At 35.5% G+C, this 18569-nt stretch overlaps 1 protein-coding gene across 2 annotated transcripts; it reads right to left on the bottom strand.

The window, feature by feature from the left end:
• Positions 1-5593: 5593 nt before the first annotated feature.
• On the bottom strand, positions 5594-12588 carry LOC100371572 (large ribosomal subunit protein uL22-like). 2 transcript variants are annotated; one of them, XM_002735474.4, is made up of 7 exons: positions 12539-12588; positions 10883-10938; positions 10002-10042; positions 9381-9515; positions 8846-8944; positions 8494-8590; positions 5594-5802 (listed from the first exon to the last, which is right to left on the bottom strand). In XM_002735474.4, the coding sequence occupies exons 2-7, from the start codon at positions 10920-10922 to the stop codon at positions 5660-5662; spliced, it is 555 nt and encodes a 184-aa protein (XP_002735520.1). In that variant the 5' UTR covers positions 10923-10938; positions 12539-12588; the 3' UTR covers positions 5594-5659. The 2 variants fall into 2 exon arrangements, with proteins under 2 accessions (XP_002735520.1, XP_085363127.1); XM_085507001.1 differs by having other exon boundaries at positions 12424-12563.
• Between the last annotated feature and the right edge of the window lie 5981 nt (positions 12589-18569).

Genomic DNA, 18569 nt, shown 5'->3' with positions numbered 1-18569 from the left:
TTAGACAATAATATCGATATTATTGATAATATCGGAGAAAAACGAACTGCCCCAATAGTTACCCAAGGAGAGATGTCTAACTTAGACATTTTGGACATTATTAGTAGACGATAATATTGGAGAAAAACGAACTGCCTAATAGTTACCCAAGGAGAGATGTCTAACATAGACATTTTGGACATTATTAGTAGACGATAATATCGGAGAAAAACGAACTGCCCCAATAGTTACCCAAAGAGAGATGTCTAACAGACATTTTGGACATTATTAGTAGACGATAATATCGGAGAAAAACGAACTGCCCCAATAGTTGCCCGAAGAGAGATGTCTAACTTAGACATTTTGGACATTATTAGTAGACGATAATATCGGAGAAAAACGAACTGCCTCAATAGTTACCCGAAGAGAGATGTCTAACTTAGACATTTTGGACATTATTAGACGATTATATAGATATAACATATAGTACAGACGCCTATACTTAAACTAAAATTGTTCATGTTACAATTGTAATGGTAATTTATGGTTCCAATCTAAACCAAATTACCATAAATTACCATAAATGTTGCATACCTATTATGGAATGAATGAGTGGTTGTGTGATCTGTCCTATCAAATATCTGCCTGGAATCTGTTGAAACTATAAAACATTTTTCCTCTCAGGTTTCAAAACAGTTTCTAATATTTTCTTCCAATTCAATTCAAGTTATGTATAGAAACAAATTTGTTTGACATCCAATCTATCACTTGAATCCACCTTCTGTTTTCTCTTCCCACTACTGTTTTTGCAGTGCTATTTGAACCATAGCAGGAACAGATTTAAGATTTGTGTTGACATAAAGAGATCTATGTACGTATTGGTCTCTCCCTGGTATGATAACCTTGTGGTACATTTTATATTCGTCTCCCATGATTGCCGTTTCATTTTCACGAAATCAGGTCATCACTCCAAACAGGTTATAAAGTGATTAATTATCTTTAGTGTAATTAAATGTTTTAAATTCAAACAGTTGGTAAATGTATAAAGAAAAAAGTGACAGGCATTTTTAACAACTGATAACAACTCTAAGAACATCTTCTTCAAAACTCACATGGTTGGGAAGTCTTTTTAAACACACACACACATTTACATGTAGTCTAATGGTTCAATTATCTCTTCGTATGCCTGCGTCTATCGAGCAGAACACTTTTTATGCAACAAAGTAGCCTGAACCGTCGGGGATATTAAGAGAGATTGAAAAAAAAGCAATCTGACTGTCGGGGTAGAATTAATACACATATTGTGTAAAACAGCATATACGTAGTCTAATCGTACATGAACTGTTCTTTGTCCATTGCTTTACAGGAAAGTGTATTATTATACATCTGTCACCGCAACGCCATAAGTTACAGGGTGCCGTAATTTTGCAGTATTTTACAGGGTATTTTCATCCTACCATATAAGGAAATGCGAATTCCAAATATGGAATGATTACGCACGGAAAAGATGTATAATAATAAGGTTAATAGTATTACGAGGATACCTCAACATATGCACTCAGACAGTACGCCGTCGCATTGTCCTCCGCTGCGCGTCGGTCGATACTCCCGCTGTACAGTCTTCGTGCATACTTTGAGGTATCCTCGTAATAACATCATATTATTGAATTATAGAACACAGGAAATGGTACGTTGGTTGAAGTATGTTTCGCTATCACTATGACAACCAGGATTTTGAAAAATTGCACTTTAGTTCGAAGTCAATATATCTTTCACATTCAGTCTTTTTACATGATTTATACAGTCATTGCCAATTTATTTAATATCAATGAAGTAGGTCATTGCTTATCTCGACCAATGTGAATTATATTTTTTATAATAATATTATAATTATTATATTTTTATGGTTATCCAAGACACCAAGGAAATTATGAAATACATATTACTTGTAGCAAAAGCTCTGCTGCATGGCAGTGACACTTTGCTAGTGTTCCGTGTACTGGGGTGCTGAACAGAACATCTGGCACAAGTTAAATCTTCCTCCTTAGAAGGAATCACATCTTCTGCGTGGTACGCCTGGTTTAATGGCTACTCTGTCACTTAAAAAATATAATTCAACTTGTATTTTTCACTAAAGGAACCATAATTCTTTGGTGAAAATAATATTATATTGCCTTAATTGATTAACAAATTGTAAATCTCGGTTTTACCATGTTGTATTATAGTATTCACTTGAATCATATGTACCTACATCAAATCATGCATTTATGCACAGTATATTCTCCTATAATGTTATAAACATACAAACTACAAAATTGTCTGTCAATTATACAAAATGTTGTTACCAATTTTTGTAGGCTACTATATTTTTTTTATCCGCGTTTATTCAAATATTGTAGTATATCGCCCTCTATAGTTGAAAATACATGTATGTATGTAGACATAGTTGGATGTAAATAATTAGTTTTTCTCTTGCGAAGAATGTTTCCAATCAGCATTATTCTTTTTTTTTTCAAGATGTATTTAGAGCATCTTTGGGTTATTTGGCAGTGTTATTGTTAGTATAGAATCATTCACAGATCGACAACAGTTCAAATATCAGATGACGCGTTGATATCTGTTGATATTTGTAGATTGTGTTGCATACTTTTGACCAAGTATTTAGAGGTGACTGAAATGTAACTGATTCATCATGGGTACCATTAGTTTTGCCGGGATTGCGTCTCATTTAGTTGTTATAAGAGGGTTCGAACTTTGATCGACTCTGAGCACAATTTAAACACTATGATAAAGGCTTTTTGTTTTTGACATTATGAAATTCTTTTGTTTTTATGTCTTTATCCTTGAGACAGAGCTAATAATTTGATTGAATCATGTATATATGATTATGTATTCGAATAGGATTATTTAGCACAAACTTAATTTGCAGGGTTTGGCTGCCTTATTTGTTTAATAATTCGTGTTTTGCAGTCAAATGTTTTGTAAAAATTATACGCATACATTTCTTGTTGAAATCACAATCATAATAATACCAGTAGGATATTACACAAGTATTTATAAACAGTAACTGGAATTATTCGTAACGCAAAATTGTGCATTTTGCATTTCATGATTTGCAGATATTGGGGGCGACATTGTGTCGCATAGATAAAGATTGAGTATTACTCAGGATGCATGAGTTCGCCTGTCAGTGGGTGAAATTGACATACTGAGTAGTTCCCCCGCCATGGCACATACAGAATTCCTGTTTGTTTGTTAGAATCTTGATAATGGACGGTGAACAGATGATATATGAGAAAATATAGTATGTTGCCATAGTAAAGATTGTGTCGAGTACTATAATTTTCATTTGACAAAATAACGCCCATATTGCCTGCTGCAATATTTTGTCCCGATTTTGCGTGAGAACTTTGCGACGATCGGCTGAGGGCGTTTCTTCACGTGTGTGAGAGATGAGCTATATCAATTCAAGTTTAATGATGTTTGACTTTACTTCAGATTCTTCCCATGACTCGTGTTGAGATTGTTCAATACCAAAAAAAGAGTAACTTACGACGCATCACTGGGCCTTTTATATCCTCCATTTCAGCTCCAGTTGATTCACTGCTTTTTTATTCCACAGGTGAAAGCATCGTCAATTTTAACATATCACGGTGGCTTTCTTTTAGGCCCCTTCAATGATTTGCCACCTCACTTTTAAGATCATATACACGTTCATGTACGACATTGCACAGAAGACTCGATCTTATCCTGCAAATCGGTTTTAGCTGACGAATTACATCAATGTCTTTGCCCAGAGTCTGGAGAGGCACATTTGAATCTTCTGATGCACTATATTTTTCACTTGTTTTTGTGGAACTGGCACTGTCTTTGACTAAGTTGTTGGGCCGGGATTAAGCTCGATATCTCCGCATTTATATAAAAGATGCAGAATTGTGATTATAACTAGTAGTTATGGTATGGCGAAATGTGTACCTGAACAAGAGATCGTGATAACGAGGCCATGTATCGTCGTCGGCGTAACGAGATAAACTAATGAAGTGATTAAAGGGCGGTGGTCGTCGCGCTGCGCATGTGCGACATTTGTATTGATAAACATTGATTTTCCCACAATCCAATGCGCTCTTCTAATGGAATCACAAGTATGAGGTTTGACCTGGGCGCAACTAATTACCACCAGTGACTCCTTCGATACTTTCCAATCACCTAAAAAATATCTAATTAAAGTTTGGTAACGTCTCATTTTGTACTCGATCTGCGCAACAGTCAAAGTCACCATCTTAGTTTATACAAGACCTATATATCTCATGCATGCGTGGAGAGACGACTACCACCTCTTAAGCTTGTTTTTGACAAGATTATTAGCTCTGTTTTCGTACATGACAGAGCAAGCTGTTCATATATGTAATTCTTCATCAGTCATCAATTGTATTTTCAAATCCTTCTTGAAAACTACCAGCTTTGATACTTAGTATGTAGGTACCTTGGTGGACCTCTATCAGCTTTGTTCATTTTGTGACAATATCTTCAATTTGCTACTTTTGGCAAATGTTTTCAGTCACAAATATATTTTTGACATCTCCTTGAAAACTACCAGCTCAATTGCTTTCATACTTGGTATGAAGGTACCTTAGGTGCATCTCTACCAGATTTGTTCATATACCTTCAAATATCTATATTGAAAATAACACGATTTTTAATGTTATTGCGCTATATGATTTCCACATGGATTTTTGGTTTTATTTTGAGGTGCCATTATAGAATTCATATTCCAGGGCTATGCGCACAGATGAGGGGGGGATGACAAAATTGACAATTCTATTTCAAAATAGTAGCGCTAATACTAACCACACACTACTGTGGAATACTTTATTTTCGCTGGAATAAATTTACACTTTAAAGACTTTTTGGGAGTTTTGTATAGAATTTATTTTTACTGATTTTTGACGAGTTTAATGTGAAATAGGAAAAAAAGTATATTCGCTGGATTTTATTTTCACGGAATCATCCTTTCAGCAAAAATAAATTATTCTACAGTATTTCAGCACACCACATAATATACTTTTTGGCTAATCTATTAATTCAACAGTCTGCTAACCATCAATACTTGGCAGTTTTCATTCAGTAACGTTTGTCAGAATTTACTATCGATAGGAAAGTTATCTCCAGTCCCCATTTACTGTTTTTGTTCTCAATGTCAGTTTACTAGAAAAGAACTGTCTTTCAGAATTTTTCAAAGGGGAATATAATTTTCTGCTCGTTATTAAAAATGCGACATTTTTTGAGCAGTAACACCCTGGATTTGAACCAACAATTTCCAGACTGACCAGTATGAATGCAGTGTTATGAGACTGCAGTAAAACTACCTAAATGTTGCAACATTCCAATATGGCAACTCAGATGCCAACATGCCTTTGGGGTCTGTTCCCGTGAACTTCCTTGGTCCTATGGGAGTTTACTAGAAGGCTTTTAACTATTAGCATATAGTTGTCCTTTAAGTATTTTCTCCAGTCTGCAGTGCTATATTTTGTGAGCCGCATGATGCGGTCGCTACACATTACATCAGCATAGTACAACCATAAAATTGAAATCAGTCAATGCATATCCAAAAAAGTAGTTCCAACAGTTAGTTTATTGGGACAAATGATTACAGGTATCCGCTCTTATACAATAAAGATATTTAGTCTCTCTGCATCATTTTCTGTCTAGCCATCTTCTTTTTGGAAACCTTTTTCTTGGTTTTCTCCTCTTCATCAGGTTTTGCGACATACTGTTCCCTTTCTGTGAGGATAACTTCAATGTGGCATGGTGAACTCATGTAAGCTAGAAAATACAGAATGATACAAGAACTTCATTGATTATCCAATCACAACATGAAAAGCGAATCCGGGAAGACCGGGCTCATATTCTGTGTTAAAAAGTGGAATCTTACCACGATGTTGTCCACAAATATAGTTATTTTAAAGCGAGAGGGTTGTCACCTGCGCATCCGCGGAAATAGAGTCCCAAGCGATGATAACACACACTAAAAACGCAAAGGCTCATGGGTAGACGCTTGTTTGTAAACAATGACACGCTATGGCCATCTGACGCATGCGCAGGTGATGACTCCCTCGCTTTAAATACATATGAATAATCACATGCAAAAGGAACCCAATTACCCCCAAAGAAAACTAAATGGCTTATTTATTTTCTCTTAAGATATTTGTTTCCATTTTTATTTACACAAAAATCATGCATGTACCATATTTACTCTATTAGAAGCGCATCTCAAATAGTGGCACATACAAATCAAAACTAATTCAATGGTGAATCAATTCACTACCTATGAACTACAATTACCTACAACCACTTATCAGTCCGAGCAGTCTTCCTTTTTAAATACATCACAGATTTTAACACTAGAGGGCGATATGTGTAGTGGCAAACAAAAACCACTGAGTAAATCAACAAGCAGCCTGTCGGCTGAGATAGCTCCGCTGTTAGCAATGCACATGGCAATTAAAGAACAGAAGATATCATTAGAAAATGAACAAATCTGAGAGGTCCACATGTAGTACCTATATGTATAATATATCAAAGCAATTGGACCTGCGGTTTTCAACAAGAAGTCGAAAATATCACTTTTTACCAAAAATTACAAAAATATTCATCAAAATTAGAGAATTAAAGATATCATTATGAAATGAACAAATCTAAGAGAGGTCCACATGTAGTACCTATATATGTAATATCAAAGCAATTGGACTTGCGGTTTTCAACAAGAAGTCGAAAATATCACTTTTTACCAAAAATTACAAAAATATTCACCCAAATTAGAGAATTAAAGATATCATTACAAAATGAACAAATCTGAGAGAGGTCCACATGTAGTACCTATATATGTACCGTAAAATCGCATGTCTATTTGAAGCCGCACCCCTACTTTGATACAATGTATCATTTCAAAATTAGAAACATTTGGTTCCTTGAAAATACTCTAATTGAAGCCGCCCTGCTTTTCTGAGACATTGAGTGTGTGTTGTTTTCCTGTGCCAGTATTCCAAAATAAACAAAGGTGATTGACATAGATTTATTGTTAGTTTATTTCTGTATGTTGTGTTTCCTGTTGGTGTTCCTTATCCTGTCTAATAAACAAAGACTGCACATGAATGAGCGATAGACCTGGTATTATTTGTATTGTACGTTTAATAAACTTGAGTGTGAGACGTTTGGGTACCGTGTGAAACGACCACGCGACAGACATTGTAAAATACAGGAAACTTGCAACAAGTGCACGAAATCTTCGTTCGTAATTGGCGGAAACAAATACAATGCAAGAAATGCATGGTAATATAAACTCACGATCAGAAGAAATTTTCATCCTGGGTTCAGTTTCTATACTGCTCAAGTTCTCTGTTCGCTTACGCAACTATATTTATTTACATCGTTATTTTATCGAAGCCATGCCTCACTCTACCAGCCAAAATCGCCGTGCTTCCTATGATTCTGCTTTCAAGTTGAAAGTTGTTTGTAAAGCACTAGAGTGGAAAAACAACCGAAAAACAGCTGATCATTTTGGTATAAATGAAAAGCAAGTTCGACAGTGGATTCGAGCGAAGGACCAGTTGTATGACAACAAACGCCAAGCTAAACGGTTACCAGGCGCCGGTCGTAGGGTCAAGAACAAAACATTGGATGACAGCGTAATGCAGTGGTTCGACGATCACAGAAAAAACGGTAACGCAATTTCTGGTCGACAATTGCAAATGCAAGCCCGGAGACTGAGTAACGACAGTGAGTTCAAAGCTACCGATGGGTGGCTTCATTCGTTCAAGCGGCGCCACTCACTGTCAACACGTGTCCGAACATCGATAGGACAAAAGTTACCAGCTGACTACGAAGACAAAATTCTACAGTTTCAGCGCTACGTGATTCAGCTTCGTCAGCGGCATGGTTACCCTCTTGGTGATATCTATAACATGGATGAAACTCCGTTGCGGTTTGATATGCCCGGCAACAGAACTTTGGAGCACCAGGGTGTCAGGACCGTCCATATCAAGACCACTAACTCCGAGAAGAGAGGGTTCACGGCAGTATTGACAGTCACCGCTGACGGTCAGAAGGTCCGACCTTTGATTATTTTCAAGGGGAAACGCCGACTAGATGAACTGACACGCCGGGAAATCAAAGTGGAAGTACAAGAAAAGGGATACATAAATGAATCTCGTAAGTATTTATTTGATTTGTCTTTCGAAGCTGGGTTTGCATTTGTATGATGTAAACAAACTCAAACAAAGATGGCGAATCAAAATGTGAACAACTGTGAGGTCAAACCTTTTTATAATCTTGTAGGCTTATAGGCTTGTAGTTTTCAAGAAGAAGTCGAAAAAGTAAAACATTGACACGGACGACGACGACGGACAATCACTCACATGATAAGCTCCGCTCGACAAAGTCAACAGCGGAGCTAAAAAGGTCCTTTGTTTATAAGGTTCACAGCGATACAAAACAGGATACTGGACCAGTACTTACGATTGATGCGACCATGAGCTCTGTATGTCCTACGCCTCATTTTAGCGGCACGGTTAACTTGAACATGGTCAATAACGAGGGAATCAACGTCAAGGCCCTGCGAAAACACAAAAGATTTTATTTCACTTGTGTCTGATTGCTGCAGTCCTGGTAGCAGAGATATCCAAATATAAAAAACATTTGGGTTGTCAGTTTGACACACTTCTCGTAGCAGTAAGATGTTTGGTAAATTTAACCACTCCAATCAGAAAGACGCATAAAGCATGTACACATCGAATTGAATGAAATCTATTAAAGTATACACAAGCAATAGCTTTGAGGGAGCAACTGTCATGCATTACAGAAAGTTTACCTTGAATTCTGCATTGCTCTCAGCATTTTTCAACAGCTGTAGTAAAAATTCTGCACTCTTCTTAGGCCAACGACCCTGTGTCCAGTTAAATGCTTTCACCTATGGAATAGTGTACAATGTCGTGAATATAGCTCCCCATTTTTTGAGATATGATTGGACAAGACCAATTTTTTTTTTTTTTTAACACCACTGAATTTAAAAAAATTTGGAAATAATCAACTGTGTTTATCATGCGGCATACAACATTTCTTAAGAACACCACGAATCACAGGAAATGAGTATAACCAGTTGTGTCAGGAAATGAGTATAACCAGTTGTGTCATGAAAAATCTGTGCATCAGTAACTTGTCATTGATTTTGAATTCACAATGCAAATGGACACCTACCCCAAACCCTTCCCTTTAAAAAAAGCTGCCTGTTACACAAAACTCGCATAAATGATTTCAACATACTAGTACAAAAGGCACCTTCAGTACCAGAATGCCCAACTTTTGGGAAAGAGGGGTTCCTATAAAAACTGATTTAATGAACATACCTGTGCTTTACGTCCTACTCCGCCGTTGTATCTTCTAAAAGGAACAATCTGTTTCTTATTAACCACATCTTTAAGGTATCTAACAGCTTTCTTCAAGTGCATACGTTTGATGGCTTGAGCGGTTTCTCGTGTGTTCTGTTTGTAAGAGAATCTAACATTTAATGACTACCAACTATTCGAAAAATGCCCCCCAATATTAAAGTACATAATCTTTGGCTACACAAGAACAAGATCCATGTAAATCAGGTAAATACAGGAGTCAAAACTGGCAGTTGGGTTGTCCCAGACAACCACTGGGGCAACCAAATATGAAAAAGTCACCCACTGGGACAACTATAGAAACCAATACAGAAATCACTATTAGCAAGTTCAATTGACTTATCATATACCAACATTCCTTGAGCAAAAAAAAAAGACATTGACCATGGAGATGTCTTTTCTTTAGCGCAATGCTTTGACAGACACAGTAAGTACCATCAGTTATTCTGGTTTAGTCTATCAAAGTTGGCATGGGCATTTAAGGTTTGTTGGACTATTATTCCATATAGACGACTATCTGCTCACACCCTCTTTCCAGCTACCATAACATTTGAGCTAAAAGTCAACTTAGATGATTCTTACCTTGAAATGGACACGTAGATTGGAACCCCTCGCTTTACATGCTGTCAAAACACAAGTAAAAACAAGTTAATCTTACCATACAATTCCAACATGTATCCATATCTGAAGAAAAGCTTACTCAAAGCTGGTAGAAATAGAAAACATATCAAAAGCATCCATTAAACTTACAAGATGTTATTTACAAAATACATCACCAAGGTATTATAATATGTGTATCGTTACTTGCTCTATTTGAAGCACATCTCCAATTAAGTAACAAACAGCCGAGAAATGCTTGATTTTTATGATTTTTTAGCACAAAAATGGCCGCCATTCGGCCATCTTGAATCAAGATCGTAAAACAAAATGATGTGCATCAAGGTCCTATAATGTCCAATGTATATACAAGGTTTGAACAAAATCCATCTGTAAACAGCCGCGAAATGATCTATAATGAATATTTAAAATTTGAACATAATCAGTCAAAGCAAGTCAGAGATATGGCATCAAAACCACATTCATTAAACCAAAATGGCCACCAGTCGGCCATTTTAAATCTTATCTGAAAAACAAAATAATGTGCATCAAGGTCCTATAATGTCTAATGTATATACCAATTTTGAACAAAATCCATCAGTAAACAGTCGGAAAATGCTTGATTTTGATGATTTTTAGCACAAAAATGGCCGCTATTCTGCCATCTTGAATCAGATCGTGAAACAAATTGACGTGCATATGTGTATGATGTATGTGTGAAGTTTGATCGTGATTGGTCCAGGCATTTTTAAGATACAGGTCTGAACGCATGCACGGACAGACAAACTGAGGTCAAAACATAAGTCCCCGTTTTCGCACTGCGTTTAGTTTGATCAATATATTTTTAAAAATGATGAATAGCTTACATTTTGTTGGGTTCTCAGGGTCCTGTGAATAGCGCGTCATTTTGACAGATGTTAACCTGCAAAAATAATGAAACTGTCTTTAACAAATTATGTTACTAGAAATTGAAAACAAATGTACGATACTACTGACTACACAATAAGTTGCCTAAGCAAGGCAAAGAAATATTGAGAAAATAAAAAAAGAACATTTTGAGACAAGGGCCTGTTTATACAACCTTTTACAATAAATAATTTCTACATGACACTTTGAATATTATTTCTGGTTAGAAAATGACCAGACTCTTATCAATATATAGGATGCAACTATGACACACTAAAGGCAGTGGTCGTCACGAAGACCTTGTTCAAATTTCATGTAAACAATGCATTTTATAAATATTGTGTTTGACGCTGCGAGTCCTATATCAAACAGGAAGCAGCAAAACGATCACCGTTAAAAAGTCAAGTTTTATAAGTGGTAGCTGAAAATAACCATTTTTTTCTTACTTAGTGGTTTAAATATTTTATTTTGATTAACAAGTATGAAATAAGTAGCGTAAGCTTATTCTGATTGCAAAAGTGATACAAATCAATCGATACGATGCATCAATGTATAAAGCAGCTTGATGGATAGCAATTTTATACTTGTATTGACACATTGTACTCGAAATGCATTTATAACTACAGGTAATTATTTCGCATTAGTAATCAAAACAATACTTAGAACCATATACATGTATGTCACTTCGCTGTACACATCTAGTTTGTATTGTTTTGATTGTGTTTATTGGGCTTTACTCAATGCTGATTGATATGCATCGATTCTAGTTCATACAACTTTATGCAGATACGTCATGTAGCAATAGAAACATCTGATTGGCAGTCATTCCAAGTCTAGTGCTCCCTGTACAACAAACATGGCAATATGAACACAACAGACACAAACTCGAGTGTTCCATTCTTGCGATGTCTACAGTTCAAAACACCATATAACATAGATCGAGAAAGAGCAGATGCAATCAACAAGAGAGAATGCAACATTGAGGGCAAAAATCATGTCGCAAGGCTCTCTGCTTCCAACAAAATCTTTGCGGCCATCAGTGGTGACATTAAATGCAGTCTAGTCTCTATACAGAACAGCACAATGATGAAAAGCAATATAAAATTGTTGAGCGATACGCCATGCCCACATTTCAATACAAGTTGATCTGTCTCGGGTTTTTTTTTCTTTGAAAAATGGAAATTCCATGCATGGTGTAAATTTAGTCATTATGCAAAGAGTTACTCGAGTTAACAATATCAACAATGTTGTTAACGGGTTGTTTATGTCTTACGGCCAAAACTACTGACAAGTAATTTAACAAGTACGTTGAAAGTCTAATAAATAACCATGCTGTAATAAGGAACTCTATTCTACGCCTCGTCGAAGTTAAAATGTGTTGTAAATCGTACACAGAAATGAATACAAAGATGGCCGACACAGAACTTCAATGTGTGGTTACCCGAACACAACTCAAAATTATAGAACGAAAATCGGATCAAAATTTGTTGTTGAAACCCACAATGGAATAGCTAATTATCGTTGTTTATATCTTCTGTAGAAATGTGCATTTTCGGACCGGTATAATGGAGGATGGCAACGATTTTTGTCGGATACAATCACACTTCCTTCCCTACCTGAACACCCAAACGAAAGAGGGCGTTCATAGCGAGGCTCACGAACTCCCCAAGTTGGTCATAATTGTTTCTAACAAAGTTTGCAACGTCACTAGTTTGTGTACACATATCGTTACTTGTTGAAAACCTGTAAGAGCGATACTGTTGATACATAGATCGTGATATTATGCTTGTTTCTTCCCCGGTGAATCAAAATGTTTCTTTCAAAACTCGAGGTAAGACATTATTAGAATATACTCGTCGTGTTTTCTGCATGGAACTGCTTGACTATGACGCCGTAAGTACACAATCAGACCGACGGGGCTGGTAAAACACCAAACATTATAAACGAGCGCCACCGCCGCGTATGTACGCCGTACTGTGAGTTGCGAATAAAATACTGGTACATGTTTTGTTTTGCCAGTCCACCATGTGGGTATAAAAAGTTGTTTCGATTGCATCGTATTGTTAAAACCTGAATGCTTTTAGCTTGTTCCTTTGAGTCGTTCTAACATTGTTAATAACAGGTTTTACCATTCCCCCCTCGCCCAAAATGGCCAAATGTCCATTCCGTCACTAGTGATCCTAGTCTCTTGAAGGCTAAAATTCCAAATAAATCGATTAGTACGATTTATCTTTTTCTTTTCCCCAATTTTGTATCTCTACTTCTCTTTAAAACTATATTTGCTTTTCATTGAAACTATATTTAAAGTAAAGTAGCGATGAAAAACCTGGGGGGAAAAAATAATGATTAATAGTACTCAGATTTATTTGGATTTTCAACAACCTCTGGACACACGCTTTGGGTGGCTCTAGAATCATTCAGTAAACTAAGACTGAACTTCCCTATGATAGTTGATACCTTATTTACTACAAATTGCTGATGGGTCATCCATGTGCATATCTGAATACCAACATGATATAGTCGTTCATTGTAATGCCTAGTTTACTCAGTGATAATGGTTCACTGACTGTCAACAGTCGGGGTCAACGTTGCCATCATCATCAACCCCTAGCAGCGCATTATCTTAGCTGATTTACGCTATATGCACGGTAAATTTATACTTCGCCTGAAAATGTGGCTGGGAATTTTAACCCTTCTCACGGTAAGAGACAGTAAGCAAGAATGCCGTACTGGTGCTTGACTGCTTTACTGGGTTACGTGCTATGCCACTTTACACACCTTTATTAGTTCTCTTCTGGTACATGATTTGGACCTACTGCCATACTGGGTGTGTATGAACACACCCTTTATCGGTGTGTGAAATGATTGTATTGTTAATTTGTAGGTCATAAAAGAATACTTGTGTACATATTTGTGTCAACCAATCAGTTCTGTGAAGTACAAACGAATATCTTTGTCATACGTAAGTAGGTTGACCAATCCCTCTACTGCAATGTGTGATTTAAGACCCACCTGGTCTTCACTGGGATCTTGCCTAAATTTTTTTTATTTTAAGTATAGCATCTCAGAAGATAATTACTTTCTTAAAAACATTCTGAATCTTTATTATCTTTACAATGGTAGCACAAAATCTCATATTCCGATAAGAATCTTTCTTTCACTATTAGTTTTCTTTATACCGGTACAATAATTTGTTGAGTATTTGTGATTACAAATTTTACAATTGTCCTTGAAGATTGATAAAAATGCATCAAAATTTTGTTGTTTGAATGCTGTATTTTGCAATTTAAAGATGCATGTTTTTGTCATTGATAATATTGATTGATCAAAATAAGAGCTATTGTACTCTTATATTTTTTTTTGTTTTTCTTACACTTACTCATACTTTTTGTAACCTCATATTCAAATTTGTATTAGACATCTTTTGATTTTTTTTACTTAAAGCGAGGGAGTCGTCATCTGCGCATGCATCAGATGGCCATAGCGTGTCATTTTTTACAAACAAGCGTCTCCCAATGAGCCTTTGCATTTTTAGCGTGTGTTGTTATCGTCGCTCGGGACTCAATTCCCGCGCGTGCGCAGGTGACGACCCTCTCGCTTTAATTAATATCAGCAGAATATCAGTGCATATTTATGCACATTTTGTGTGCAAAATTAAGATCATCACTAATTTGCATAATCAGCTTTGTTTTACTGTGAATTTAAATTATCCTAAAACGAACAAATGCTGCTGTCGATAATCTGCAGTTATCATAGGTATTATACCAGTAATCTGTTCTTTATAGTGAAAAATAATATGCTTGCAATGTTTGTTTACACATATTTTTCTAGAATGTTTCTTTATTTTTGGAAACCAAATTACTTACAGATGGGGAAAATACTGGTTCATTTGTGAAAGTTGACAAAATTTGACTTTGGCATTCAGTTTTAATTAATGTACCATATTTTCTGTATTAGGGGTGGACCATTAGAAACCCTGGGGAGGGGGCGATGACAGAAAAACTATGCAAACTAAATGTTTCCTTCACTTAGTTTTGTGCTAATGATGAATTTTTTTATATTCTCTATGTACATGTATAATATTTTTTCTCTAAGAAATAGACTTGCAGAATTATTTTCTTATGCTATTGATCCACACTACTTTTTTTAGCTCCGCTGTTGACTTTGTCGAGCAGAGCTTATCATATGAGTGATTGTCGTCCGTCGTCGTCCGTGTCAATGTTTTACTTTTTCGACTTCTTCTTGAAAACTACAAGCCTGAATGCTTTGATACTTGGTGTATATGTACCTTGGGTAGACCTCTTTTAGGTTTGTTCATTTCATGTTGATATCTTCAAATCTCTAATTTTGGTGAATATTTTTGTCATTTTTGGTAAAAAGTGATATTTTCGACTTCTTGTTAAAAACCAATAGTTCAATCGCTTTGATATTACATATATAGCTACTACATGTAGACTTTTCTCAGATTTGTTCATTTCGTGATGATATCTTTGATTCTTTAATTTTGGTGAATATTTTTGTCATTTTTGGTAAAAAGTGATATTTTCGACTTCTTGTTAAAAACTGTAAGTCTGATTGCTTTGATACTATACATATTGTTCATTTTCTAATGATGTCTTCAGTTCTTTAATTGAAATGTGCATTGCTAACAGTGGAGCTATCTCAGCCGATAGGCTGCTTGTTTTCATGATTTTTTCCTGTGCATTTTTTTTTTGCCACTGCCCCTCAGAATTTTTACTTATTTTGACCACAATTTGTAATTTATGTAAGCAAATATGATTTCATAGTGCAATGTGCATTTTGTCCCCATCACCAAACACATGGCTATAGAAATTACGTGTCTTTTCTTTCAGTGGTATTTCAATCCAAAACAGCCTTCCTTCAATTCAAGCGATTAACTCAAAATCCGGTAATTTTCCTTTCTTGTTTGAGAATGTACACCGTATGTTTAGGCATGAGTGGAATGCTTTGTAAAAACTGTGTTGATGGGTGTGTTTGCTACTCCCCAAGTGTCATTCATCTTGTAAACGTTAGGATACTTCTATGTGGCCATGACATACTTGTCATTATACTTGTATCAATGGATAAACTGATCTAAGAAAGAAGTCTCTGCTGTGTGTGTGTGTGACAGCAGACAATAGCAAGCAAGGTCAGTATAGAAGGAGGCTCCTGCTTGATCACTAACCTTATGCAATGTGAAAGCGTTGTATTGTGATAGGAATGCTATTTACTAAGACAGCCAAGTGAATTTAGATGGCTAATGGGCCATATGAAATGTTTTCATTGTTTGTCGTGGTTCAGAATAAGATATGAGCCTTTTTTTACCTATTAAGTTTTATTTTAAGTTTCAATTTATTTAAGTATCATCTGAACCATGTGGCCAAACTTTCAGAAAATTTGCTTCATGCTTAATATATTTTCAAGATTATGCATCATTGAGGTTGCCATGGTAAACTACCTCTAAAACATTCAACATTTTACCCAAATACTGTGAATTTCATGAAAGCATGTTATAAACGTTTTATAAATTTCAAATGACTGTTGAAAACAACTAAACCGGTCATAGTTTGCTTAGAGATGCATGGATGTAAATTGACCAATGACTGAAGGAACCCTACAAAGACTTGTTGGTGTCTGTTTGAATGAAGTTTCCAAAGAAGCTTCATGTCTTCTTGAAATTGTTTGTCAAGGTGTTCAATCTATAAAAGGTTTTTATGGTGTTTGGTTCAAACAGGTTGCCTGTATAAAACATGGTTTGGTTGAGACAGGCTCTGTTGTTAAGGTTGTTTGCTACTATTATATCTTGTCGCCAGATTTCCTTGACTTTTGCCATGTGGCATCATTTTATACTATGGCTAAAAAAATTCAGATAAATGTATGGTCACCGAACTGCTTTTCACACAAAGAATTTGTCAAATACCCATGAAAATGGTGATTTTTACCAAAGGTTACGTAATATAGTGAAAAAAGAGCTAATGCTATAACACATTAATGCACATGCTATAATTCCTATGGAAATGGATCCCAGATCTCCCATTGTTGTATGTTTTTAAGCTGTTTTTCTCAACGACAAAAATGTTACTGAGTAAAAAAAGCCCCAAAGTTGATGATATCTTTCCCGGATTTGTTGCTTTACCGCAGTGTGGAGTACTTTGTGATTACTGTCAAATACTTTATTTTGGCTGAAATTAATTTCACTGAAATGGTCTTATGGGTGTTTTGTATAGAATTTATTTTCACTGATTTTTGACGAGTTGAATTTAAAATATAGGAAAAAAATATTCGTTAGATTTTATTTTCACTGAATCATCCCTTCAGCGAAAATAAATTCCAAGTGGAAATAAAGTATTTTACAGTATATCTGAGAGTTTTGTCAAGCATGTTGTTATACTGTAGAATGGGGAAATATTAATTTAGTTCATTTTTATGTTGCCATGATATTCATTTGGTTTTATTTACTGGTATTGTAAATAATCACTGGGTTATAATTTAACATACATGTACAGTAGTATTTACATGTGGCTATCAGTGAAATAAGAAAAAAATAATCTAATAATTACCGCAAGTCATATTCAGTAAATCAACAGCTTCATAATGTAGATGTTCAAAATATGACTTAAAAATATATTTCAATAGTTAGTAGTCAGTAGTCTTAGATCACATGACAATATCTTCCAGACATTTCCCTGATTTTGTACATAATCTGAAGTTTAATTTAGGTCAGTCATGATATTCTGTTAAAATATAAAAAATAAAATAAATTCTTCTATAAACATGTGTGTGGGATCGTTTGTTTTGCTCTTACCTGTATCATAAACATGGTCATCAAAATAAATGGTTGTCATGGTTATACTGGTATAAAAAATTTTATGGTATTGTTATTGCATTGGTTTGATTGTTTGTACAACCTACAAACTCTACATACAATGTGTATTATTGTATTTACTTGCCCAAGCACTTAAAAGTGGCTATATCAGGATTGTTGACCTCATTGATGATAATCAAAGCTTTGTTTTTATGTCCCTCCCAACCGAAATACTTATACCATAAACTACTTTGCTTGGTTTTACATTGTAATTTCACAGTTTATTTGTTTTTTTTGTCAAAGTCAGCAATCATTTGAACTGCTTGTGTTGACTAGTAAGATTTTATGCAGGAAAACTATGTACATATCTACAGGTAATCTATATCGATTGGATTTTGTCTTCAGTCAACTTTCAATATTGTCTCTCTGACTTTTTATGTACGAATTGAGAAACCACATTTTATGCCTGGGACTGTGTGATAAGTCTGTGTGATCATCTTATCAAGTATTGTAATTATGCTTCCTCAATCTATAATGTCTGTGAACAAATCTCTGCAAGGGGATTTTTGGGGATTTGGGTTGTTATATTTTATCGAAGGTGAACATTGATAGAAAAATGAGGGTTACTATTGGTGGGTGACCATAATAAAAAGTAAGACGTGCTTAGGGGGATTTTATGGGTGTGCTGAGAAGCTAGGTCACTGTGTCCCAACATTTATTCCCATTGGACTGTCCCTGTCTTTCACTTGAATGGTCTTTATCTATAGCCCAAGGCTTTATCTGTAGTTCTTATACAGGGTATGGTTTATTTTTGTAAGAAGTTATCTTTATCTTTAACCACC

This window comes from Saccoglossus kowalevskii, chromosome 13 (genome assembly GCF_978046115.1).
Source record: "Saccoglossus kowalevskii chromosome 13, keSacKowa6.1, whole genome shotgun sequence".
Taxonomy (NCBI): Eukaryota; Metazoa; Hemichordata; class Enteropneusta; family Harrimaniidae; genus Saccoglossus; species Saccoglossus kowalevskii.
This window is presented reverse-complemented; position numbering and strand designations above follow the sequence as displayed.

Coding starts and splice junctions, on each gene's coding strand:
- LOC100371572 (XM_002735474.4), bottom strand. CDS start 10,922: ATGACGCGCTATTCACAGGACCCTGAGAACCCAACAAAAT. Junction 9,516..10,001: donor ATCTACGTGTCCATTTCAAG/GTAAGAATCATC, acceptor TCTTACAAACAG/AACACACGAGAAACCGCTCA. Junction 5,803..8,493: donor AGCTCATGGTCGCATCAATC/GTAAGTACTGGT, acceptor TGTATTTTCTAG/CTTACATGAGTTCACCATGC.